Raw genomic sequence first — 27,227 nt, forward strand, 5'->3', positions numbered from 1 at the left:
AGTTAGAAAATTAAATACTCTGTTCTAGATAAGGTTTGATTAGAATTTGAAATCCAAGGTTTGTCCTTTCTTCTTCTCTTAGTCATATGTGAGATACCTTCAACATAGGAGTTCTAGATGGCTTATATGAACAAGAACACCGTGAGCAAAATATTTGACAAATGGATTATATCCCTTTATATATATTTTTGTTGCAGCAATGGTAAATTAATAACCAGGCATTATTTGAAGGAAAAAAAGTTCGGGTTTTGTTTTGACACTGAAAACTCATTTTTGAATGTAATCTGAAAATGAAAAGAAAACTAAATTCATTTTCTTTAAAGCAATTTCTATTCCCACCAACTTTCTATTTTAGCAGCATTGCAATAATACGGAAAAGTAGAATAAGAACGACATTTAGTTTTAATAAGAAAACGAGATGACAGAGTTACAAGGATGATTTTCCGTGTTGAACAGTTGGTCAGCTTTTATGGGATTAATTTTGATAAGGATATGTGTAAGAATTTTTTAGTGAGCCAATAGCTTCTATCAGCCAATCATTTTGACAATATGTCCAGGTTGGGCGCAGTGGCTCACGCCTGTAATCCCAGCACTTTGGGAGGCTGAGGCAGGCAGATCACCTGAGGTTGGGAGTCTGAGACCAGCCTGGCCAACATGGTGAAACGTCATCTCTACTAAAAAATTAGCTGGGCGTGGTGGCAGGTGCCTGTAATCCCAGCTACTTGAGAGGCTGAGGTTGGGAGATCTGCTTGAACCCGAGAAGCAGAAGTTGCAGTGAGCTGAGATCCACCATTGCCTTCCAGCCTGGGTGACAGAGTGAGACTTTGTCTTAAAAGCAAAACAAAACAAAAGACAGTATGTCCAGTCTCTTCCCGATAGATTAGATGAACCTGGCTATTCTAACAGACAAATTATCAGTTATAACAGACACTAATAAAATGGATAACACAGGATTCATGGGGAAGGTCCTATAGACTGTGTAGTCTCGGGGAAATAAAGTGCATTGTTTATTTTTCCTGAGAAAATGTTATTTCAGTTGCTAATTGTCTACAGAAGAAAGAATAAATAAAAACAGAAAGAAATAGAAGGTTTAAAAAAATTAAGGCAGGTTATTTTGTTTCTGTACAGTCTCCTGCAGACAGATCTCAGAAGATTCATGCTGGTGATGAAGTCATTCAAGTTAATCAGCAAACTGTGGTGAGTTTGTTTATTGAGACTCAATTTTCCTCTTTAGAACTTTTAATTAAATCTAAAACCGTTCTGTTTAAAGTTTTAAAATTTTCTGCTTACATCCCATTTTTCATTATTTTAGGTTGTGCTAACATGAACATACTTGTGCCTGCCTATTTTGTTTCTATGTATTTGCTCACAACTCAGATTGCCTCGAGATAAATTCATAGGTTCAGTTTTTCATTATTCATGAGCAAGTTTCAAGTCCTCCCTCTCCATTTTCTTTATTTGAAGGTGGGATGGCAGCTGAAAAATCTGGTGAAGAAATTGAGAGAGAATCCCACAGGAGTTGTGTTACTGCTTAAGAAGCGCCCCACTGGGTCTTTCAACTTTACTCCTGCTCCCTTGAAAAACCTACGTTGGAAGCCACCTCTTGTACAGGTATCTGGGATTGACTGTAAGCCTCCGTCTAGCATCAGCACCTGAACAATGTCGAGTATCTCATTAGTCTCCAAACAAAAAGAGATAGAAATTTGAAGGTGATTGATTGGTTTTGGGAGTTTGTATGTAATTATCCTATAATCCTGCCTATGTGAAAATATAAATTCTAGATCTACATGGAACAGTATAGTAGCCAGTAACCATATATGACTATTTAAAGAATAAGGCCAGGCGCGGTGGCTCATGCCTGTAATCCCAGCACTTTGGGAGGCTGAAATAGGCAGAACATGAGGTCAGGAGATCGAGACCATCCTGGTTAACATGGTGAAACCCCATCTCTACTAAAAATACAAAAAATTAGCCGGGTATGGTGGCGGGCACCTGTAGTCCCAGCTGCTCAGGAGGCTGAGGCAGGAGAATGGCGTGAACCTGGGAGGCGGAGCTTGCAGTGAGCCGAGATCGCGCCACTGCACTCCATCCTGGGTGACAGAACAAGAGTCCGTTCTCAAAAAGAAAAGAAAAAAAAAAAAAAGAATGATATGACATTAAAAGTTAATCTCTGCAGGATCGCTGGCTACATTTCAGGTGCAGAATATTCACATACGGCTAGTAACTCCCATATCAGATAGGTGGATACAGACATTTCCATCACTGCCAAAAGCTCCTTTTAGTCCCTCTCCTCTCTCGTTTCAAACACATACCTACATAACTGTATACAGTTTGAACACTAATGCTGGAGAGACCACGTGGGGTTGAGTCTTCAGCAGCGCTTTACCAAGGCAGGGTTGGGGGCGGTGAGTGCAGCCCACCCCATGGGGAGCCGTATCACACCGTTATTTAGGCATTATGTAGTATTGCCAGTCTGTGCTGATAATAGAAGACAAACTGACTGAGTTTTATTTAAATTCTTTTCAAACAATATACCCCCTTATTGCTGACACCTGGGTGGATCACACTCACTGGTCACACTCCTTGTTGTGCCATTGGTCCTTAGTGTTTGTTTCTTTTTTTTTTTTTTTTTTTTTTTTTTTTTTTTTTTTTTTTTTTTTTTGAGACGGAGTCTTGCTCTGTCGCTCGGGCTGGAGTGCAGTGGCCGAATCTCAGCTCACTGCAAGCTCCGCCTCCCAGGTTTACGCCATTCTCCTGCCTCAGCCTCCCGAGTAGCTGGGACTACAGGCGCCCGCCACCTCGCCCGGCTAGTTTTTTGTATTTTTTAGTAGAGACGGGGTTTCACCGTGTTAGCCAGGATGGTCTCGATCTCCTGACCTCGTGATCCGCCCGTCTCGGCCTCCCAAAGTGCTGGGATTACAGGCTTGAGCCACCGCGCCCGGCCTAGTGTTTGTTTCATAAACTGAGAATGAAAAGCAATAACCTTATAGTGCCCTTTTATAAGATTGAGATTATGGTTTGTTTGTAACTATTTGATGTTATTGTATGTCTTCCCATGGAAGAACAATAGTCTTAAACCATCAGTTTTGAAACTTTCTGAGGCAAGGTGCTGGAGAGATTATGGAAAGATTATGGTGTCACAGAGGAGAGGTTAAAAATAAATAACTCAGAGGCCGAGTGTGGTGGCTCACGCCTGTAATCCCAGCATCTTGGGAAGCTGAGGTGGGTGGATCACTTGAGGTTAGGAGTTCGAGACCAGCCTGGCCAACATGGCAAAACCCCGTCTGTACTAAAAATACAAAAAGTAGTTGAGTGTGGTGGCATGTGCCTATAATCCCAGCTACTCGGGAGGTTGAGGCAGGAGAATTGCTTGAACCCAGGAGGCAGAGGTGGCAGTGAGCCGAGATCACGCCACCGCACTTCAGCCTGGGTGACAGAGTGAGACCCTGTCTGAAAACAAAAACAAAAACCAACCAACAAACAAAAACTCGCAGAAATAAAGGTAGGGCAAGAGGGGACCATAATTACAGTTTATAAATAATAACCGAACATATTTTACAATTCACTTTTTAATTGACAGATACAAATTGTGTATATTTATATTGTGCAACACAGTGTTTCAAAATATGTTTACATTTTGGAATGGCTAAATCAAGGTCATTAATACATTTATTACCTCACATGCTTACCATTTACATTTATTTGTGGCAAGAACACTCAAAATCTACACGTGTTATAGCAACTTAGCAATTTTCTAGCATGCAATGCATTTTTATTAGCTATAGTCACCATGCTATACAATAGATCTCTTGAACTTATTCTTCCTGGCTAACTGAAACTTTGTACCCTTTGACCAGGATTCCCCAATTCCACTCCTTCCAACCTCTGGCAGCCACCAGTCTACTCTCTGCTTCTAAGAGTTAGATTTTTTTTCTTAGATTCCACATATAAGTGAGATCATGTGGTATTTGTCTATATGTACCTGGCTTATTTCACTTAACACAGTGTCCTCCACGTTCTTCCCTGTTGTCACACATGATAGGATTTCCTTCTTTTCTTCTTTTTTTTGTTTTGTTTTGAGATGGAGTTTCGCTCTTGTTGCCTAGACTGGAGTGCAGTGCCGCGATCTTGGCTCACTCACTGCAACCTCTGCCTCCTGGGTTCAGGCGATTCTCCTGTCTTAGCCTCCTTCTGAGTAGCTGGAATTACAAGTGCCCGCCACCATGCCCGGCTAAATTTTATATTTTTAGCAGAGACGGAGTTTCACCATGTTGGCCAGGCTGGCCTCAAACTCCTGACCTCAGGTGTTCCGCCCGCCTTGGCCTCCCAAAGTGCTAGGATTACAGGCGTGAGCCAACCGCACCTGGCCAGGATTTCCTTCTTTTTTAAGGGTGAGTAGCATTCCCTTATGTATATACACCATGTTTTCCTTATCCATTCATCTGTTGATGGACTCTTGGGTTGACTCCATGCCTGGGCTATTTTGAAAAATGCTGCAGTGAACATGAGGGTGCAGATACCTCCTCAGCATACTGATTTCATTTCCTTTAGATGTGTATCCACTAGTGAGGCTGCTTTTTCATTTTTCAGGGAACCTCCATAATGTTTTCCATAATGGCTCTGCTAATTTACATTCCCACCAGCCATGTGCTAGGATTTCTACATCTCCACGTCCTTATCACCCTTACCTTTTGTTTTTTGATAGTAGCCATTCCAACAGGTGCCCGCAGTCATCTCACTGTGGCTTTGATTTGCATTTCCCTGATGACTAGTGACGTTGAACATTTTTTCATATCTCTGTCGGCCATTTGTATATCTCCTCTTGAGAAATGTCTAGTCGGGGCTGGCTGCTGGGGCTCACGTCTGTAATCATAGCGCTTTGAGAGGCCAAGGCAGCAGGATCGTTTGAGCCCAGGAGTTCAAGACCAACCTGGGCAACAAAGCAAGATCCTGTCTCTACAACAATTTTTTTTAAAACCAACTAGTTTGGTTGGCACATACCTGTAATCCCAGCTACTTGGGAGGCTGAGGTGGGAGGATTGCTTGAGAGTGGGAGGCTGCTGTGAGCCTTGATTTTACCACTACATCCGCCCTGAGTGACAGAGTAGAGACCCTGTCTCCAAAAAAAAAAAAAAAAAGCAAGAGAGTGATGTCATTTCAGGTCCTTTACCCATTTTTAAATCAGGTTCTTTGTGGGGTTTTTTTTTTTTTTGCTATTGAGTTCTTTGAGTTCCTTATATAGTTTGGATATTAACCCCTTATCTGATGTATGGTTTGCAGATACTTTCTAGATTGACGCTTTGTCTTGTCAGTTATTTCCTTTGCTATGTAGAAGCTTTTTAATTTGATGTAATCCCACTTGTCTGTTTTTGCTTTTGTCGCCTGTGCTTTTGCGGTCACAGCCAAAAAATCATTGCCCATAACCGAGCCTATTTATTATATCCCAGCTGCTTCTGTTTGCATTGGTCAGTGTAAAATTTAAACGTGCTTAGACTTTTTTGGATTTCTCAGAATATGATACTTAACATTACAGAGGTGCTAATTCCACATAGGTAATTGATGGATTCCTGCCAAATGCTTGCTCTGCCTGCTCATAGTTGCATGAGATAAATGTTGGGTTCTGAAGGAGAGAGAGGTATGGACTGGGAGGTGGGAGCCTGGGAGGGTAGGTGGGATTTGCATTGGCAAATGGGAGCGTGTACCACAGAGGAGATGAATGCTTTTGTTTAAACGCACTCACCCACAAAACATAGATAGACCACCATCGGAGAAGGGCAGTGTCTTAGATAAGGTTTCCTAGAGCAGAGTCTGAGATGCACAACCTTGTGAGAGCAATTTTTGAGGGTATGTGCTCCAAATAAAACTGGTAAGGGAGAGAGGAAGGCAGAATGATGACGGGGAAGCAGCAAGGATGCCTCTCAGGGGCAGCGTAGCCTTGACCTACTATGCAGGATGAAGCATCCTGGTGGAGCCACACAGCTCCGGGCTCTGGTGGCCCTGCTCGGGCGAGGCAGCTCTGTCAGCTGAGGGCCATTCTTCCAAGAAGGGGCAGCCGTGAGCCTTAGCGGCTGGCACTCCCAGCAGCGGGGGGTGGTAGCGGTGGCAGTGAGACTCTGGGTGGGCTCCAGAGCTTCTACCAGAAGGAATGAGTGGCTCAGACTCTGGAGCCGGGGCTGGGAGATAAAGTTGGACTGGTTGCCTGAGACTATCATGGCAGGTATGGAGTGTCAGGCTGAGGAGCATGGGCTTTCTCCCACAGGTGACAGGTTGACAGCTGCTTTGACATTAATACCTCTATTACTCTGCTAGGGCTGCCGTACAAGGTGGTAGAAGGTCAAAGTCAAGGTGTCAGTGGAGTTGGCTTCATTCTGAGGACCCTCTCCTTGGCATGCAAATGGTGGTCTTCCTCTGTCCTCATGTGGTCTTCCCTCCATATGTGTCTGTGTCTTTTTTTTTTTTTTTTTTTTTTTTTGAGACAGAGTCTTGCTCTGTCGCCCAGGCTGGAGTGCAGTGGCCAGATCTCAGCTCACTGCAAGCTCCGCCTCCCAGGTTCACGCCATTCTCCTGCCTCAGCCTCCCGAGTAGCTGGGACTACAGGCGCCCACCACCTCGCCTGGCTAGTTTTTTGTATTTTTTAGTAGAGACGGGGTTTCACTGTGTTAGCCAGGATGGTCTCGATCTCCTGACCTCGTGATCCACCCGTCTCGGCCTCCCAAAGTGCTGGGATTACAATGTGTCTGTGTCTTAATCTTATGGGACAGCATTCATGTCAGATTGAGCCCACCCTGATGACCTCCATTTTAACTTAACCACCTCTTTAAAGACCCTATCTCCAAATACTGTCACTTTCTGGGTACTGGGGGTGAGAATTTGAACACAGGAATTTTAGGGAACACAGTTTCAGCACATAACAACATCTAAACATAAGAACCACCAGAAGGGAGGCTACTGTATAAGGGTAGATACGATGTGGTCCTGGGCAAGGCTGGTGACGGGTGATTTAGTGAAAGACTAAGAATGCCAGAGGCCACTGGGAAGCACATCAGAAGGGCTCAGGAAGCAGCACAGCCTGGTGGTTATAAATGTGGCCTCTGAGTTGAACCACTTGAGTTCAGGTCCCAGCTCTGCCACTTACTAGCTGTTGTGGGACCCTTAGTCAAGGTATGTAATCTTTCTAAGCCATGCTCCGCTCTTTAATAGTGTTGACTATTAGAAAAAGTTTTGGGGTAAGGGTGAGAAAGGCCAGGGAGAAGCAAGTGTCCAATGTGACAGGGAACCTGGGTGGTGACAAAAATTGGAAAATCAAAAAAGAGGCCATTTGGAAGGAAGAGATGTTGGGTATTTTGAGCATAATTGAGTTTGAGGCAATAGAGGAAAATTCACATGGATCTGTTCAGAACATGAGTGAAAATAATTTTTAAGTACAGGCTAGTGTTGGTCCCTGGAAGTTCACTTAAGAAGGGACACTCTGCGATGTTCTCTGGTTTTGCCTACTTTCCTGCCAAGTCCCACTAACTGTGCAGTTTGGGGAAGAGGTGGTGGTAAGAGATAGAGACACCTAATTTTCCCTGTGACCCAGGGAGATAATGACCATCAAAATGCAGACACCATTTTATAGCTTAGCTACCAAGTGTTCTTGTGCCCAGGATATTTTCAGAATATAAGCTCTGGTAGACAAATACTCTGTAGAGTTAGCCCCCAGCCCTGGGGGTTTCTCTGTGTTCCATTCTTCATTATTCTTTGTGCCTGGACACCCACCCTTCCCAGAAGAGAGCTCTTAAGTTTTTCAACATCATTTCTGTTGACCTGTCATAGAAAAGGCATTCACCATTCTGTTTTGATGCCACACTCCTGGTAAATGAGAGTTACTGATATAGAAGTAATGATCCATATATGTATTTTCAGTGAGTATCAATTTTGTGGAAATGTTCTAGTTTACTTTTGCTTCTAAGATTTGTAGAATCTGGATCCTGGCCTCATGTTTTCAGATATGATCCAAGATTGACATGTTGAGATTTCAATTATAAATTGAATAGAATTGATAGATTATGCATTAATGACCAACGTTTAAAATATGGGGTTCTACTCTGGAAGACTGAAAGCTCAGTCCTTGCCCCTGTGACTTGCTATCTCTCCTGAAAATGAGCTGTCCTCTGTGAACCTCCTGGTGGCCATGTCTAGCTCCGTCACACTGGCCAGTCAGTCCTTTCAATCCTTAGAATCAGGTCACAGTTTCACTTCAGGGAGCTCTTCCATCACAACCAGTGTTGAAGGGTAGCTTTTTTTTTTTTTTTTTTTTTAGTAGAAACAGGGCTTCATTATTTTCTCCAGGCTGATCTTGAACTCTCGAGCTCAAGTGATCCACCTGCCTCCGCCTCCCAAAGTGCTGGGATTTTTACAGGTGTGCGCCCACATGCCAGGGTAGCTTTTTATGTCTGCCCAGGGCTTAGCACAGTCTCACTGGCCATCACCAAATATTTCCCTGCCTTGACTCCAAGATTTCCTTGCTGTTCTTTACCAACCAGAAAAATCATTGTTGTCATTGTTAGACTGTAGAAAGGTAAGATTGAAGGTCTCATGTGAAACATTAAAAACCATGCCCTTTGAGACCAGTATCATAGTTCAAATTCAGCCGTGTGGATTTGAAATTAAGATTATATACATATATGAATGCATATATGTATATATAGTACTAAAACAAATGGTATAAGGTTGTGTATTTACTATGGGAAAGCAGTGTCCTAAGTTGTTTACATGTGTGATCTTAATTCTCACAGGCACCCGATGTTGGTACTATTCTTGTCCCTATTTATTCTCATTTTATAGATGGGGCACAGAGATATTGTGTGACTTGCTCAACAATAAACAGCTAATAAGGGCCAAGCGTGGTGGCTCACACCTGTAATCCCAGCACTTTGCGAGGCCGAGGTGGGCGGATCACCTGTGGTCAGAAGTTTGAGACCAACCTGGCCAACATGGCAAAACCCTGTCTCTACTAAAAATACAAAAATTAGCTGGGTGTGGTGGTGCACACCTGTAATCCCAGCTACTTGGGAGGCTGAGGTAGGAGAATCACTTGAACCCAGGAGGCACAGGTTGCAGTGAGCTGAGGTCGCGCCACTGCGCTCCAGCCTGGGAGACAGAGTGAGGCTCCATTTGAAAAAAAATACAAAACAAACAAAAAAAACAGCTAGTAAGTCTAGCCAGGGTCACATCCAGAGTTCCAAGCGATACTTCTAGTCAATAGTAGCGCTGCTACTGATTTGATTTCTTTTTCTTTTCTTTCCTTTCTTTCTTTCTTTCTTTTTTTTTTTTTTTTGAGACAGAGTCTTGCTCTGTTACCCAGGCTGGAGTGCAGTGGTGCACTCTTGGCTCGCTGCAGCTTCTCCCTCCTGGGCTCAAGCAGCCCTCCCATTTCATCCTCCCAAGTAGCTGGAACTACAGGCATGTGTCACCACACCTGGCTAATTTTAATATTTTTTTTAGGGATGGGTTGCCACATTGCCCAGGCTGGTCTCGAAGTCCTGAGCTCAAGCAATCCATCCACCTTGGCCTCCCAAAGTGCTGGGATAACAGGCGTGAACCACCATACCTGACCTTGCTAGTAATTTTCATGAACGAACTCATCTAATTCTCACTGCAGCTCTATGCAAGAGATATTATCAGTATCACTCCTTTACAGAGGAGGAAAGGGAGGCCACAGATGTTTAAGTGATTTCCTCAGAGCTAGAATCATAACCCTGGCACCTGGCTCCTAAGCCTCTGCTTCTTGCCACTATGCATCGTCTTTCAAATCCCTCAGCTAATTCTAAGGGTTTCAAAGAAGAATGTAAGTTAAATATTGCAAATATCTGTAAACACATGAATGACCTCAGTCCCTGTTCAGACACGGGGTTGGTGTTGGTTTGGGGAAGGGGAAATGAACACCAAGAATCATCTCTGAATTGATCTCCACTCTTTGCATTGCTGTGTTACTCATGTTTCAGACCTCACCTCCACCTACGACAACCCAGTCCCCTGAAAGCACTATGGATACCTCGCTGAAGAAGGAGAAGTCAGCCATCCTGGATCTTTATATTCCTCCTCCACCAGCTGTTCCCTACTCTCCCCGGTATGTTGCTATCCATTGTCATGGTATGCTCGTCTCCTGTTGGTGGTGTTTGTAAATGGTGGTGTGAAAAGAGGATCTTGAGAGAGGAAGTTGCTGAGCCACAGTATGACAGGGCTGAATCTTGAACTACCATTAAAAGTATGATCAGCCTTACTTTATAGGAGTGTAGGGACAGATCTAGGTTCTGTGGGGCTTGAAGCTATACAGTTTGGTGGGGAGGGCCCTTTTGAGAAAAGAATATGGCAATATTGGCCAGGTGTGGTGGCTCACACCTGTAATCCTAGCACTTTGGGTGGCTGAGGCGGACAGATGACTTGAGCTCAGGAGTTCAAGACCAGGCTGGGCAACATGGTGAAACCTCATCTCTACAAAAAAATACAAAAATTAACCGAGTGTGGTGGCAGATGCCTGTAGTCCTAGCTCAGGAGGCTGAGGCAGAAAAATCGTTTGAGCCCAGGAGGTGGAGGTTGCAGTGAGCAGAGTTTGTGCCATTGCACTCCAGCCTGGGTGACAGAGCGAGACCCTGTCTCAAAAAAGAAACAAAGAAAAGGATATAGCAATACCTTACTTTTGAAAAATGAATGAAAATGTGCTCTCCTGGGACCTTGGAAGGGTCTGTTGGAGGCCTTGCAGGTTAAGTTTCATTAACTCCATGGTAAATTCATCTTGAGGGGGTAGATAATAAGTATTTCTGTGAGATTAATGAGAGTTGCAGCTTGATTTTGCTGAGAGAGATGTGTTCTTCATAGAACTTGAAAAAAAACCTATGTGGCCAGGTGTGGTGGCTCACACCGATATTTCCACACTTTGGAAGGCCGGTTCAGGAGGATTGCTTGAGCCCAGAAGTTCAAGACCAGCCTGGGGAATATAGTAAGGCCCCATCTCTACAAAAAATTTTAAAAATTAGCTGGGTGTGGTTGTGTGCACCTGTGGTCTTAGCTACTTAGGAGGCTGAGGTGGTAGGATCACTTGAGCCCAGGAGGTTGAGGCTGCAGTACACCTTGATCACGCCACTGCACTCCAGCCTGGACAACACAGTGAGACCTACTCTCAAAAACAAGAAAACGCAAACCCATGTGACTGTAGGTATGAACATTTCATATTTGTGTGTGTGTGTGCGTGTGTGTGTGTGTACCATAAATTCTTTTTATTTTAATTAATTTATTTTTTTTTTTGAGACAGAGTCTTGCTCTGTCGCCCAGGCTGGAGTACAGTGGCCGGATCTCAGCTCACTGCAAGCTCCGCCTCCCGGGTTCACGCCATTCTCCTGCCTCAGCCTTCCGAGTAGCTGGGACTACAGGCACCCACCACCGCGCCCGGCTAATTTTTTGTATTTTTTAGTAGAGACGGGGTTTTACCGTGTTAGCCAGGATGGTCTCGATATAAATTCTTAAAAGATAGTTGCTTTCTTCATGGCTAACTTAAATACTATATGGTATAATGAGGGTGGTATATAGAGTGTACAGGATGATTTAGGTGTGATCTAGGCTTATTTTAATCAACTCACATATTTATATATGTTGATAAAACTAGAAAGTCTGGCTCATTTATTCAGCATATCTTTCCTGAGTATTGGGTCTGGGCTACCATCTGACACAAAACAGACTCAGTCCTTGACCCTACAGAACTACCAGGGTCTTATTCAGCAATTCAAGCATATATTGAGAAATATATGATTAGGCTATAATATTTCATAAAACAAAGTTCGGGCTGGATTTTATTACAGTGACATTTTACTGTATATCAGAATTTGTTGTTTACTGGTTTTCATTTGAAGCTGAGGTATTTGCTTCATTGTATTTCTTCTGTTTTGGGTGCAGAGATGTTTTTTGTTTCCTTGAGTCTTGGTTTACTCAGAACTTATTACAGCATGTACGAATGTACCTCAGGTGATCGGGGCATTCTGGTTCACGAGATCTTAAGTGTGTTTAAAGTTACAGGTAGTATTTGCCTCTGCATATAGAGAGCACAGCATTCCACGATGACTAATGTGTGGATTGTTTTATCAGAAACTGGAGGAGGATGCCCTCCCTTGATCCAGAATGTTCTTGTCTGGGTTGCGGGAGCAAGAAAAGGAGTGGTGTGTACATAGTGAGAGATAAAGGAACCTGGGGCTAGAAAGAGAACTGGATTAAACTGCTTGGGAGGACGCTTTTGAGAGTGCACAAACACACCACTCATGAAGGATTTTCCGAGGAATGAAAAACGTGAATGGATTGCCGAGAAACCAGTCATGAGTCATGGAAACTTTGTGAATGGGGAGTTATATGCCAGGTTTAAAGGTATGGAAAGAGATATATTTGTGGGTGGGAGGGGTAGGTGGGTGCCATCCCACCTGGGAATACCACACACAGGCATGACTGATTAGTAGATGGCTTTGGGACTCAGCTGATTCTGTATTTTGTCTAGCAGTTTTTGTCCTGATTTGCCTAATGGAATTTACCAAGTGCAAAAAAGTCTAATCAGCTGGTAACTTGGACCCAAATTAATCCTACACTTTAAACTGACAGGTAGATAGAATTAGGATGGAATCGGTGATCCAACTTTTGCTGGTTTTGTAGTATTTGGTTCAGAGAAGAATCACTCTCCATTGGTTAATATAAGGGTTCCTTTGGCCGGGCGCAGTGGCTCACGCCTGTAATCCCAGCACTTTAGGAGGCCGAGGCAGGCAGATCATGAGGTCAGGAGATTGAGACCATCCTGGCTAACACGGTGAAACCCCATCTCCACCAAAAAATAGAAAAAAATTAGCCGGGCGTGGTGGCGGGCGCCTGTAGTCCCAGCTACTCGGGAGGCTGAGGCAGGAGAATGGTGTGAACCCGGAAGGCGGAGCTTGCAGTGAGCCGAGATCATGCCACTGCACTCCAGCCTGGGTGGCAGAGCAAGACTCCGTCTCAAAAAAAAAAAAAAGAAAAGGTTCCTTGGTATCTTTTGACATGGTTTTCAAATATAATAACTTCATTATATATCAAGAGTCTTTTTTGCTGGATTTTGGCAAAGATACAGCTCTTGGCGTGAGCAACATGGTTTGCTAGAGCACACCTTAACATGTGATTGCTGTAGTAAATAGGATATTCAGCTACACAGAAGCACAGGAAAACTAGAGCTGTCTTTTCAAAGGTATATTTGTGTAGATATATATATATTTTTAAAACCCTGCATTTACTCTTTTTTTTTTTCTTTTTTTTTGAGGTGGAGTTTCACTCCATTGCCCAGGTTGGCGCTCCATTGCCCATAACCTCCGCCTCCTGGGTTCAAGCAATTCTCCTGTCTCAGCCTCCCGAGTAGCTGGGACTACAGGTGCCCGCCACCATGCCCCGCTAATTTTTGTATTTTTAGTAGAGATGGGGTTTCACCTTGTTTGTCAGGCTGGTCTTGAACTCCTGACTTCAGGTGATCCACCTGCCTCGGCCTCCCTAAGTGCTGGGATTATAGGCAGGAGCTGCCATGTCCGGCCTGCATTTATTCTTATATTTCATCACATCATGGTATTTGGCTCTTGTGTAATAGGATCTGTATGTATTTGAGTGGCAACTGGGGTTGACAAAAGGAACGCTTCTCCAGTGGAAAAGGAGAATTTAAGTTACCTTCTGTGTGCGGAGGTAGCAGGACTGCTGGAATTCTTCAGTAGGAGAACATCTTTGTAAACAACTTAAGTATTGCGCATATTATCTTCCAGGGATGAGAATGGCAGTTTTGTGTATGGAGGGTCCAGTAAGTGCAAACAACCACTGCCTGGTTCTAAGGGTTCAGAGTCCCCGAATTCCTTCTTGGACCAGGAAAGCCGGAGACGAAGATTTACCATTGCCGACTCGGATCAGTTGCCTGGGTATTCGGTGGAAACCAACATTCTGCCCACAAAAATGAGAGAGAAAACACCATCTTATGGTAAGTTTCGAGTGTTTGTTTTGTTCTGCCGTCGGCCTTGACTTCTCCCCGCCCCCTGCCTTAGTTGGAACTGTTGGATGAATTTGGCAGACTTTAAGAGTAATCTGAGGAAAACATAAACCTCAATGAAATTCTAAGTATGAGACCTTTATTCATCTCTCTCAAGCGGATCCTTGTTGAGTCATTACTCTGCCTGGCATCAAAGCCCAACTGGGTGAGATCATGTTACAGTTTCAACTTTCAGTGCCTGGGTTTTAGCTTTGGAGTTGCTTTGCTCTGTAGACTCACAGGCTCAAGTTTAATGTGCCTCTATCTTAATTGCCTGCTATGGAAATACAGTGCTTTAAAATACTTTTCTTATTTTAAAATTTGTTATTGCTTCTGTCTAAGTGGGTGCGATATTGTGGGGTCTACGTTATAAATAAAGGCAAGGATTCACTAAAGTTCCAGAACTCGTCAAACTTGTCACCTTCTCTCTCGTCCCTCTGAAGGCAAGCCGCGGCCTTTGTCCATGCCTGCTGATGGGAACTGGATGGGGATTGTGGACCCTTTTGCCAGACCTCGAGGTCATGGCAGGAAAGGTACGTTTAAGCCAAGCGAACCAAGGAGCAGCAAATGGGGAGTGAACAGACCCAGGCCCTGGTTTCACTTCTCTTTGTAAATGTGTTATAATAAGTAGACTGAATATTTGGCCTCTCTGAGCCTCATTTTCTCGTCTATAAAATCAGGACTGCAGAAGATCTTTAAGATCCTACTTATTTCTAGAATAGCAAAATTATGTCATCCTAGTTAGTGATTGTAAATATCCTAATTAGCATTGAGTGCTGTAAAAAGGCTGTAGACTTTAATGGTCTAATTTTTATTTTTCCATTTATTTTAGAGACAGGGTCTTGCTCTGTTGCACAGGCTGGAGTGCAGTGGTATGATCACACCTCACTGTAGCCTTGAGCTCCTGGACTCAAGCAATCCTCCTGCCTCAGCCTCCCGAGTAGCAGGGGCTACAGGTCCACGCTGCCACTTCTGGCTATTTTTTCTTTTTTTTTGGTAGAGACAGGGTCTCAATATGTTGTCCAGGCTGGTCTCAAACTCCTAACCATAAGTGGTCTTCCTGCCTCAGCCTCCCAAAGTGCTGGAATTACAGGCATATGCTACCATACCCAGCCAGTGGTCTAATTTTTTAATAAATAGAAATAAATTATTCATTAAACAATCTTTTTTAAAATTTATTTTTAAAAATTGAGATGGGTTCTTACTATGTTGCCCAAGCTGGCCTTGAACTCCTGGGTTCAAGTGATCCTCCCACTTCAGCTTCCTGAGATAGCTGGTGTTATAGACCTGTGCCGCCATGCCCAGCTTTCATTAAACAATCTTATTCTAAATTTTGTTACTTTTATTTTTTGAGTCTCTCTGATTTCTGATTAACAAACATGGATTTTTCTTCCAAGTCCTCCTTGTGTTAGAAGGTAATTACTACTTGAAAAGAAATTTGTGTTTAATTCACCCTGTAATCAAAGTCACTGGTTATTATACTAGTCTTGAGTGAAATGTTTTAAAACATTCTCATTTGATTGCCAGATTGCATTTGATCATCATCATTGGCAGAACACTATAACATTGTTTTTGCAGTTGTTGAAACAAAGGGCAGTTGAAAAGTTAAGTACAATAGGCTTTAGATAGTAAAGGGAAGAAGAAAAAATTCTGGAGGCCTAGCCTTCCAAAGGGATTGATTGACCCCTGACCCTTTCTAGGGACTTGGTAAAGTTTGTCACCTAAGTACGCAGATCACCTGTATTATGCTAAAGTGAAAAAGGGAGAGATGCCTGGGTACCATTCAAGATCCCCTTAGTTAACGTGTGAGTATCTGTGGAGCAGTCAGCAGGTGGCAGGGCTGTCCTTTGTTTAGATTTAGACACGTTAACATCTTCCTTACCGTTCTTCTGAGCCTGGGTTGAGCCTTTAATTTATTTTATACATGGAGAGATGAAGTGTCGGGGTTAGAGGGTGTGAAATTGGGAAGTGGAAAAATACTTGTTCCCTCCACACCTCCTCCCATATTTTTCTTGCATGATTGTTTTGGAATAAAGGTATCTATCTATACACAGCCACTTTAAAAATAACAGCTTTATTGGGATATAACTCATTGTATAAGGTTCAGCCTTTTAAAATATACAATCAGGTGGGTTTTAGTATATTCACAGACTTGTGCACCACTTGCCACTATTCCAGAACATTTTTGTCGCCCCAAAAAGAAACCTTGTGCCTTTTAGCAGTCACTCCCAATTCCATCCTCCTTCAGCCCCTGACAGGCATTCATCTACTTTGTGGATTTGCCTGTTCTGGACATTTCATATAAATAGACTTACACAACATGTGGCTTTTTGAAAATGGGCACGTTTTAGATGTGACTGTTCCCCTTTCATTACAAAAGCAAAGCAAGTACATTGAAAAACGTGGAAGGCATGAGAAAATAAAACTCAGCTGGAATCTGTTTCTCCAACCTAAGAAATAATCACTGTGAATGTTTCGTGTGATTTCCAGTTGTTCCTGTATTCACATTTATATACTTAGAAAAAAGTGCAAAATGGGAGAAGTTGGCCGGGCACAGTGATTCACACCTGTAATCCCAGCACTTTGGGAGGCCGAGGCAGGTGGATCATGAGGTCAGCAATTCGAGACCAACCTGGCCAACATGGTGAAACCCCATCGTACTAAAGATACAAAAATTAGCCAGGTGTGGTGGTGGGTGCCTGTAATCTCAGCTGTTTGGGAGGCTGAGGCAGGAGAATCACTGGAACCTGGGAGGTGGAGGTTGCAGTGAGCCCAGACCGCACCATTGCATTCAAGACTGGGCAACAGAGTAAGACTCCGTCTCAAAAAAAAAAAAAAAAATGGAGAAGTAAATATTCAATAATACTATGTAAAAATGAATATTATCTACACATATTTTAAAAGAATATAGCCGTATTAGTAAGACATCTTATGGCTCTAGCGCCTATTTATTCAACGTGCCACTGTTAGAAATTTAGGTTATTTTTGTTTGTTTTTTTCAAATTCTAAATGTTTCAGGCTAGGTGTGGTGGCTCATGCCTATAATCCCAACACTTTAGGATGCTGAGGCGGGCGGATCATTTAAGCTCAGGATTTTCGAGACCAGCTGGGTGTGGTTGTGTGCACCTGTAGTCCCAGCTACTTGGGAGGCTGAGGTGGGAGGATCTCTTGAGCCTGGGAGATGGAGGCTGCAACTAGCTGAGATGGCACCACTGCACTCCAGCCTGAATGACAGTGTGAGACCTTGTTTCAAAAAATAAAAATAAGCATAAAAATAAATGTTTCAGTGAGCATCCATGCCCGTAGATCTTTGATATTTTGGGGTGTAGAATTTCTGCTTCACAAGGATGCTACATGTTACCAAAGTGTCCTGTATTTTAACTTTGTATTAAGTTTCTTAACATTCCATCCCCATCCCAGGGGGTCTGCTGGCAGTTAGGGCAGGACTACTCTTTTCCTTGTTCAGGAATGTCCCTGAATGCCCTGCATTAAACAGTGCATGAGCAGTTCTTGTTCAGCCATGGCAGGGCACTACAGTCTCTGATCCCCACCCATTAAAGGAGCCCCGTGTGTTACCTCTCAGGTGCTAAAGCAGCCTGAAGTGGGAGGGACCTTTCCCATTTCTGCTTCCAGAGCACCCATTGGTGGGCTCAGCCACATGTGGGACCTTGTGGCCAATCCAGGGAGGAGAGCAGGGTACGGTGTCCACATTCAGGGTGGTGGCAGAAGTCTGGGCAGGCTGAGGGCCCTCTAAAGAGCACTGTGCGGGGGATTGTGACTTTTTTTTTCTTTATTTTGAGACCCAGTCTCGCTCTGTTGCCAGGCTGCAGTGCAGTGGCGCGATCTCGGCTCACTGCAACCTCTGCCTCCTGGGTTCAAATGATTCTTTGAATAGCTGGGACTGCAGGCGCCCGCCACCACACCGGCTAATTCTTGTATTTTTAGTAGAGATGAGGGTTCACCATGTTGGCCAGGATGGTCTTGATCTCTTGACCTTGTGATCTACCTGCCTCGACCTCCCAAAGTGCTGAGATTAGAGGCGTGAGCCACCGTGCCCCACCGGGATTGTGATTTTAATGGACTTTGTCCGTCAACAGGGGAGGACGCCCTTTGTCGGTATTTCAGTAACGAGCGGATTCCCCCGATCATCGAAGAGAGCTCCTCTCACCCATACCGGTTCTCCAGACCCACGACCGAGCGGCATCTGGTCCGGGGTGCGGACTACATCCGAGGAAGCAGGTGCTACGTCAACTCAGATCTCCACAGCAGCGCCACGATTCCGTTCCAGGAGGAAGGGACCAAAAAGAAATCGGGCTCCTCAGCTACGAAGTCCTCATCCACAGAACCGTCCCTCCTGGTCAGCTGGTTTACGCGCCTGAAACTGTTGACTCACTGAGAGGGACCCTGCTCAGGCCACCTGCCTGGCTCCTCCCCAAGTGCCTTGCTTTTACAGTGGACAGCCTCTTCCCGTTTCAGCCTCAGTATTATGTAGTGACCTTACGTCATTTCTTTTTTTTTTTTTTGAAAAGTTATCTACTGCCCTTCTTGGAAGTTTGCAGAATTGGATGGGAACAAATTCAGAGGATCTTAGGTGCTGGCTTGTGGAGACAAAAGGAGGAAAACGGGTAGAGCCTGTTTGTCTTGCTTCCCCAGAGACAAAATGTGGAGACACACACTAGAAATCGCAGCCCTGGCCAGAGATACTATGATCATTGTGAGGGACTGGTGACATTGTTCCTCTTTGAGGGGCTGGGGGGACTAAAATTGGTGGCTATTTTCACACAGATATGTTGGTTTGTGGTCCAACTTCTTTATCTGAAAAAGCCAGTGAGAAAACATTTTTGATTTGATTTTTCTTTTTTTTTGAGACGGAGTCTCACTCTGTTGCCCAGGCTGGGGTGCAGTGGCCGGATCTCAGCTCACTGCAAGCTCCGCCTCCCAGGTTTACGCCATTCTCCTGCCTCAGTCTCCTGAGTAGCTGGGACTACAGGCGCCTGCCACCTCGCCCGGCTAGTTTTTTGTATTTTTTTAGTAGAGACGGGGTTTCACCATGTTCGCCAGGATGGTCTCGATCTCCTGACCTTGTGATCCGCCCGTCTCGGCCTCCCAAAGTGCTGGGATTACAGGCTTGAGCCACCGTGCCCAGCCTTGATTTGATTTTTCTAAACTATGTACCATATTTGTAAGTGTAGCAGCTTTGACTTTGCAATAACGTGGCAAGTATCCGATTTCTCCTTTGAGGCAGAAGTTTAAGTATAGGCCTGTTACACTTGTTTGATACCTTTTTCATGACAGTCTCAGTATAGATCAGTTGGTACAGAAACACATGAACACATTTTGATAGGGCTTATTTCACACAAAGAAGTTTATGGTTATTTGTGTGGGGTGTTGTTATATATTATTGTCTTTAAGGAAAAGAAGCGATAAGATTCGCTGACAGCCAAAGTATCATTTAGAAAAGTGAAGCAACAAGATTTAGGTTGATGAAAGATACATCAGTTTGCATTTTGACCTGTTCAGTGTCTGTCTTCCAGCACAGTATGTACAGTTCTTCAAAATTGTACGCAGTTTGCTAATTAGAAATATCTTGGAAAGCCTCATGGTCACTAATTTTCAACTAGCATCAGGTATTTTGAAAACGTGTGTCTGGATATTAACTCTTGTTTAAACTGAATGTATGATATTTTGTTAGAATGGAAAAGTACTATCTTGTTAATTTAAGTATTTTAAATATAGTTGTATATTTTTCTTACTCTTAGTCACCTGTAATTGAAATATTTCTGTTTCGCGTCATACACGAAGCTAGTGAAAGAGAAAGTGCGAGGTATCTTCAGATTAGCAAGTGACTGTGGCTGTTACCAGCAGGGCACTATTGTTTAAAAAAAAAATCAAAATAAACCCTCCCAAGCATTTTGGGATTTTATGGATTAGAAATGGAAGAACAGGAGAAGCGTGTGCGAAGTGAAATTGCACGAGGGGAATTTTCTGAGGTATCTTCCTAGGCAGAGCTGAAATACCCTACTCCAAAATGCCCTTTCTCACACCACCGAATTGTTGAGTTTGCTGAACTGCCTGGAATTCAGCCCATGAAAATCACTGGAGTTAGGAAACGTCTTGCCTTTAAAATGCCTCTGGTGTGGTTAAAGGAACTAGCAACCACTCATGTATTACTACTGTGACTGAATTCAGTCAGGATTTTTTTTTTTTTTTTTTTTTTTTTTTGAGATGGAGTCTCAATCTTTCGCCCAGGTTTGAGTGCAGTGGCACAATCTCAGCTCACTGCAACCTCCACCTTCCAGGTTCAAGTGATTCTCCTGCCTCAGCCTCCCATGTAGCTGGGATTACAGGTACCTGCCACCGTGCCTGGCTAATTTTTGTATTTTTAGTGGAGATCAGGTTTCATGTTGGCCAGGCTGGTCTCGAACTCCTGACCTCAAGTGATCTGCCAGCCTTAGCCTCCCAAAGTGCTAGGATTACAGGCATGAGCCACCACGCCCGGCTCAGTCAGGCTGTTTTCCTCTCTACCTCTTAAGAGAACTTCCATGAAGATCTAGTATTTCAGCCTGGACCAGTGGCTGATGCCTGTAATTCCAGCACTTTTGGAGGCCAAGGTGAGTGGATCACCTGGGGTCAGGAGTTCAAGACCAGCCTGGCCAACATGTGGAAACCCCGTCTCTACTAAAAATTAACTGGGCGTGGTGGTGGGCACCTGTAGTCCCAGCTACTTAGGAGGCTGAAGCAGGAGAATCACTTGACCCCTGGAGGCAGAGGTTGTGAGCCGAGATCAGGCCACTGCACTCCAGCCTGGGTGACAGAAGGAGACTCCACGTCAAAAAAAAAAAAAAAAGAAAGAAAAAAATGTCTGGTATTTCATGGAGACCCAAGGGTGTTTGGCAGACGGAGGGAAGAGCCTTGCGCTGTGTGACCACAGGGTGTTCAGCACACTAGGAGGGTGGGGTATGGGCTGGGGAGATCTCATGTAGGGCGCTGGTGCTGAGGAGGGAGCTGTGTACCAGGGGCGAGCCAGCCCTGCCTGTTTTACTCTTGTCTTGAGCTGGCTTTATGCCGAGGAAGTGGGTGGCAACATCTCCTCTTACTCCCCAGATTGTGGGGAGAACTCCGAGCTGTAGTTCTGCTGCATAACTGAGTTCAATCGCTTTGGAGGCCTTAGCTGGCTGGTGAGCTCTTTTTCTGTGGGGAAAATGCCACTTGTGAGTTGAATAGCCATCCTTTAAACGAATGTTCGGCAGGCAGTCTTCATTATAGGCAGTGGCCAACCAGATCGGTGCTTTTCAGCCTTTGTTCCCTGGAGTCTCAGGACCCGCGAGAGAAGTTTCTGGCTCCTCTACCTTCAGCCACCCTCCACAGCTTCGGCTTTCTTTTTATTTGAGGTTTTCTCCTGAATTGTGTTTGAAAAATATATTGCTGCTAAAAAAACAAAACAAAAACGAAAACAAAAAAAACCTTTGTACACCTCTACGTATGTACATATATAAATAAGATTTCTTAGAAATTAATGGAAACTGCTTGCCTCAGTAGTAATCCAGGTTTAATTGTGGACATGTGTTGACATGTGAAGTTGCTTGATGATGCTTTTTGACAAGATTCTTTATTTTTATTTCTTTAAAAATTTTTTTTTTTCTGAGATGGAGTCTCACCCTGTCGCCCAGGCTGGAATGCAGTGGTACAATCTCGACTCACTGCAGCCTCTGCCTCCCAGGTTCAGGCAATTCTCCTGCCTCAGCCTCCCAAGTAGGTGGGATTACAGGCTCATGCACCACCACACCTGGCTAATTTTTGTATTTTTAGTAGAGATGGAGTTTCACCATGTTGGCCAGGCTGATCTTGAACTCCTTGACAGGATACTTTAAAAGAGTGATTTTTAAAACTCTACCAGACACAACTCAACACCTTACCCCTATTATAATATTTTATAACATCACTTTTCAATCTTCAGATGAAAATCGTGGATGATAAAGCTTACCTTCACTCATAAAAACATCGCTCCATTTACTATTCTGAAATGAAACTAGCAGGTAATACAACCAGCCTCTAAAACATACACATCAGTGATGTTCTAACTGAAACAGATAAAATATTTTATAATGAAATAATTATTTTCATATGTAAATGCTCTAGCATGGTTATATTACAAGACGTAATTAAATTACTAAGCAGGGCACATACTTCCTATGTGTGTGTATAAATATAAATAGATGAAAAATCACCATGAATGTGGTAGTTATCAACTCAGACCCGCTGCATTGGCAGTTCAATACCAGGAACGGGGTTGATGTCAGCAGTATGATTTTCTAAAATGTGGCCAATTCTTGATAAAGTTCTAGGCATACCAAGTCTGTAATGGCTTCGCTCATACAGTGCTTGTGGTATGCCTGGCATTATTCTAATACCTTTCTAATAAATTTATGAGGTGAGTACTGCTGTTAGTCCCATTTTACATATGAGGGAATTATCCAGGTTATTGCTGGTTATCCTGGTTATCTGCTAATAATGGTAGAGCTGGGATTAAAATGAAAGCAGCCTGGCTCTGGCTTCCTTGCTCATAATCACTTGGCTGTACAGGCTTCCTTCCATTTACAGAATCCTCTCATTGCATTCTTGAAAAATCCAAAGCATATTAAAACTGGGCTGAAAATTCTCTGTGTGTTTATATATAGAAAGAAATGAGATCATAGATTTGTTATGGTAAACTGAGTTTCCATCTATATGAATATTTGGTGGGGCAGCTGAAAGTTGTGTTGATGGGGTCAGTTCTTTGTTGTGAGGGCTGTAGGCTGCAGGGCTTGTGGAGTATGCATGCTCCAACACATTAAATCTCAGTAGTGGCCGCCCATCAGTGGCACCCCTAACGTGCTCACATTTCCAAAACTGCCTCTTGTTGATGGGGTGGGTCGGGTGGGGTACCATCTCTTTCAGAAGAAGTATTTTAAAAGAAATCCTGTATCCTCCTTAAGTAGTGTTTCAGTCTATATATTTGTCCATTTTCTATCTCTGTTTCTCTCTCAGTTGTTTCTACACCAAACCTGAAATTGTAGAATCTATTTTGTGGGCTTGCTTTTTAAAATTTTTTCCCTGGAAGACCATCAGCATTCACTTTTAGGTTGTAGTATTGCAGCAAACCCTGAGGTGTTGACACAAAACTTTTCATCCCCCAAAGAGCTCGAGTAAGTAAATCTGTCTGACACTTGAATGTCACCAGCAAAACATGAGACTCATGCTGCCTTTTTGCTACCACAGGCATGAATGGTATGGAGAAGTAGGCCTGACTTGTTTTCTCCTATTGTAGATGAGATTAGTTTTGTAGACCATTAGTTCACGTTTTGCTCCTACCCTTGTTCATAAAATCACTGCATCATTTCTGTGGGGATGAGACTACTGCAAGCTACTTCCTTGGAGATTCTGTGGAAGATAGACATCTTAAAAGTAAACTACTTTTGGTATGGCCGCTCATTGGCTTGGCCAATGATACTTGATGTTATTGATTTTGTAAGTTACTCTGTGTCTTAATCAGCTCAGGATGCAATAACAAAATACCATACTCTGGGTAGCTTAAATGAAACTTCTCACCATTCTGGAGGCTGGGAAGTCCAAGATCAAGGTGAGTTGCTGGTGAGCACCCTTATCCTGGTTTGCAGATAGCTGTCTTCCCATTGCATCCTCACATGGCAGAGAGAGAGAGAAAGGAAGCAAGCAAGCTCTCCTTTCCCTTCTTGTAAAAGCACTAATATTCATGAGGGCTCCACCCTCAGGACTTACTCCCCTCCCAAAGGCCCGCTATATTAGCCCTGCCTCCTAATACCATTGCTTTGGAGATTAGGGTTTCAACATAGGAATTTTGGGAGGACATAAACATTCAATCCATAGCACTCTGCTTTTGTATTTTTTTCAAACCTTTCATGCTAATCAGCTGGAAGGTGAGTATTTTAAAAGCTATTTTAAAACTGGCTTAAGGAGCACACAAAAGCTGACTTCTGATGTTTCTTCCAATACGTGGAAAACTTTGCATGATGTATTAACCCTAGTTAGGGTCCCTCAACCCTAGCTGAGGACCTCAACACACATTTGGTAATACCTAAGGGAACTTATATATATATTTTATAGCCTATGGCCATATGGAATTAGAAAAAAATCTCTTTACTGTAAAATTTACCTTTTAATTATTTGGAAATTTCACAATTGCTAAGTTTCACCTTAGAGTTTCTATTTATTTGGGGCCAGAATTATTGCCAGAAGTGTGCTGATTTGACAAAGGGTACCTTTTACATAAGTAAAGGAAAAAGCGATTACATCATGTTCAGACCAGCTAGAGGGCCTTGTTTTTCCTCTAGTTTTAGGGGTGTGGAGTCTGTCCCAAACCCTATATATGTGTGCATGTGTGTATATAAAAGACGAATTTTTTTGTACTCAAAAATTTTTCTTAAATAATGGCCTATAGCCTACTGATTTGGATAGAGGAGAGAAATTTTGTCTATAAGCAACAAAATAATGCTTGCTACACAGTCAGGAGACTCACACACAGTTTTTCAGAACTTTTGGAGCACATAGTCCATATCTCTTCCATAGAAACACACATGGGGTCAGTGATTAAGGACTCAATTCTGGTTGTAACTTGGCCATCCCTAGGCATATTCTAAAGTTCTATGGCAACCTTTCTGAAGCTCGTCTTCTGAGTTGATCACCTGTTCATGCACTGCCCATTTACAACATACCTCAGGGATTAAAACAAGCGAGTCTACACCTAAGGAAAGTCGGTCCTAATCCTGCATTCCCTCCTGCATGTCACTGACCATTGGAGTCACTGCTCTCTGAGGAAGACAGCCTGAGCATTCATGTCACGCTCACAGCCAACCTGTTACTCGCTGGCCTCCTTTACCAAGCTCCTTGTTTCATGAAGAAGTTGTGAAACTGAAGTTGGAGGGAAAAAATTAAGAAATAAACCTCAGAGGTATTTAAAAGGGCAATGGAGTAATTACTCCTCACACCTGGGGATAAGGATATTCTCATTTTCTCTCCTCTTCCCTGGAGCATTGTAAACATTCAGATGTTTGTGAAGAAATGATTAAAAGGAGAGAAAATATCAGGAGAAAAATGATTAAAATGAGAGAAATGTTCTTTCACTGACTAGACCCATTAAAGGGGAGGATTTAAGTTTATTGTTAGAGGGATAAAAAGTGGATTTTAAGATATTTCTTCACCATTTTGACATATCTTGGGCTGAACATTTTGATTATTTTAGAGAATCAGAGAGCTTCAGAAATGAAGTTTAATATAAAGTAAGATTGTCTCTGAAGGAAGCAATTGTCCTGTTAATTGAGTGTCAGGTTCTGTTTTCTTACTCATATCTAAACTTGCTGTCACTCCAACTGAGACTGCACCAGGATAAGAGAGGAGGGATTTGAGGAATTAGTGCGAATTCAGAAGCCTTTGACTTTTGGAATTGGCATCAAGCAGATAGAAGCAGGCGGGGGCTCGGCTTTTGAAGTCGAATCACCCAGCTATCTCACTTTGCCATTTACAAGATCTGTGACTTGAAGCAAGTGTCTGACCTCTCTACTCCTCAGTTATCTATGAAGTGGGGATAATAATAGCGTCTACTTTGAAGGCTTATGGTGATTACATGAGAGAATGTTTTTAAGGCCCTTTCTTCGCATAGTCTGGCACACAACATTTAAGATATGTTGACTCGTATTCCTGTAGCAGCGGTACTGACTCCATCTCAGCCTCAAGTGAAAAAGGTATTCAGAGCCAGCTAACAGGAAACTGCTCATTCTTTTGTCCATAAGCAGCAAAATAATGCCAGTGTGACACTGTCAGAGGGCTGCAGTGTGGTCAGTGGCCTAGAGATGCAGTTTTTACTGTTAGAAATCTCACTCAGATGTTTTGGCTGAGTCAGAACTCAAGAAATGACGAAAGTCTATGATTGGACACACATTCCGAATATTCAGAATAATAGAGTATTCTTTTTTTTTTTTTTGAGATGGAGTTTCACTCTTGTTGGCCAGGCTGGAGTGCAATGGTGCGATCTTGGCTCACTGCAACCTCCGCCTCCCGGGTTCAAGTGATTCTCCTGCCTCAGACTCCCAAATAGCTGGGATTACAGGCGCCCGCCACTACGCCTGACTAATCTTGTATTTGTAGTAGAGACGGGTTTATTTTGTTGGTCAGGCTGGTCTCGAACTCCCAACCTCAGGTGATCCGCTCACCTCAGCCTCCCAAAGTGCTGGGATTACAGGCGTGAAACACCGTGCTCGGCCTAGAGTATTCTTTTAATATTGACTTGATTTGTCATCAGCATATCTTTTCTATTAAATCCCTCCCATTACCTTCAACGAAATGATATATGAAAACAAAGGGAATCAGAGCATTTTTGCCCACCTCCTAGTTGGCTGAAGCATTTTTGCCTCCCATCCCCATCTTGAAGTGGTATTTCTCAAACTCGTTTCTATGTTTCCTTTGGTTTTAAATAAAAGAATAATGTAGAATGGTATCAATTTTGGAAATTCTCATCGTGAAAAGGAACTCTTCCACAAATACAAAGCCAAGAGATTGTGTTGCCATCGTCGAAGCTGAAAAGGACAGTCACTGGATGCCTGCCCACCTAAGGCTTTGGTAGGTCCAGGAATTGAAAAGGAAAGAGAAACTATGGGAGAGACAAAGGGAAGTGAAAAATGGTTGTTCGGCTCAGCATAACAATCACTTTTGTGTGGTTTATTGGTTGTGCATGAATTTCATCCATTTGGGCACGCACACAGATGTGACACCCAGACCATCAGACACTTGGCTAACACTGATGCCGTCATCCTGAATGTTGTTTCTGGAAGGACTTTCATGAATAGAATCTATTTCAGGTTGGCCGTAAGTCTTGGTTTATTGATCTGCACCGCTGGACTGGGGCGGGGTTGTGTCCACTTTTTCCCGGCCCCTTGCCTGCTTGGGCTCTTGTGATTGTGTCCTCCGTGTGTCAGGCAGAGCCCTATGAAGGTGTGGATATGTGGCCATATTTTACCTGCATAATCTGCAGTTCATATGATTCAGCCTAATGGGTTGCAAGTGCCCTGAGGACAGAGACCATACTTTTTCTTCGTCTATTTAGCGAAATTCAATCCCGTTCTGTGCCTGCACCACAGTTGCAGGCTGTACTGTCTGCCCTGTGCATCTC

The 27,227-nt window shown here is 43.4% G+C and overlaps 1 protein-coding gene across 3 annotated transcripts in view; it reads left to right on the top strand.

Moving 5' to 3' along the window:
* CNKSR3 (CNKSR family member 3) overlaps nt 1-19,805 on the top strand; it is a 112,640-nt gene extending 92,835 nt beyond the window's left edge. For all 3 annotated transcript variants that reach the window (XM_050786791.1, XM_050786793.1, XM_050786792.1), the window contains exons 8-13: nt 1,129-1,197; nt 1,465-1,611; nt 9,987-10,111; nt 13,791-13,999; nt 14,491-14,580; nt 18,145-19,805. In XM_050786791.1, coding sequence (XP_050642748.1) covers nt 1,129-1,197; nt 1,465-1,611; nt 9,987-10,111; nt 13,791-13,999; nt 14,491-14,580; nt 18,145-18,443 — 939 coding nt within the window. In that variant the 3' untranslated portion in view covers nt 18,444-19,805. The remainder of the gene's footprint in view (nt 1-1,128; nt 1,198-1,464; nt 1,612-9,986; nt 10,112-13,790; nt 14,000-14,490; nt 14,581-18,144) is intronic.
* The last annotated feature ends 7,422 nt before the right edge of the window (nt 19,806-27,227 follow it).

This window comes from Macaca thibetana, chromosome 4 (assembly GCF_024542745.1).
Source record: "Macaca thibetana thibetana isolate TM-01 chromosome 4, ASM2454274v1, whole genome shotgun sequence".
Taxonomy (NCBI): domain Eukaryota; kingdom Metazoa; phylum Chordata; class Mammalia; order Primates; family Cercopithecidae; genus Macaca; species Macaca thibetana.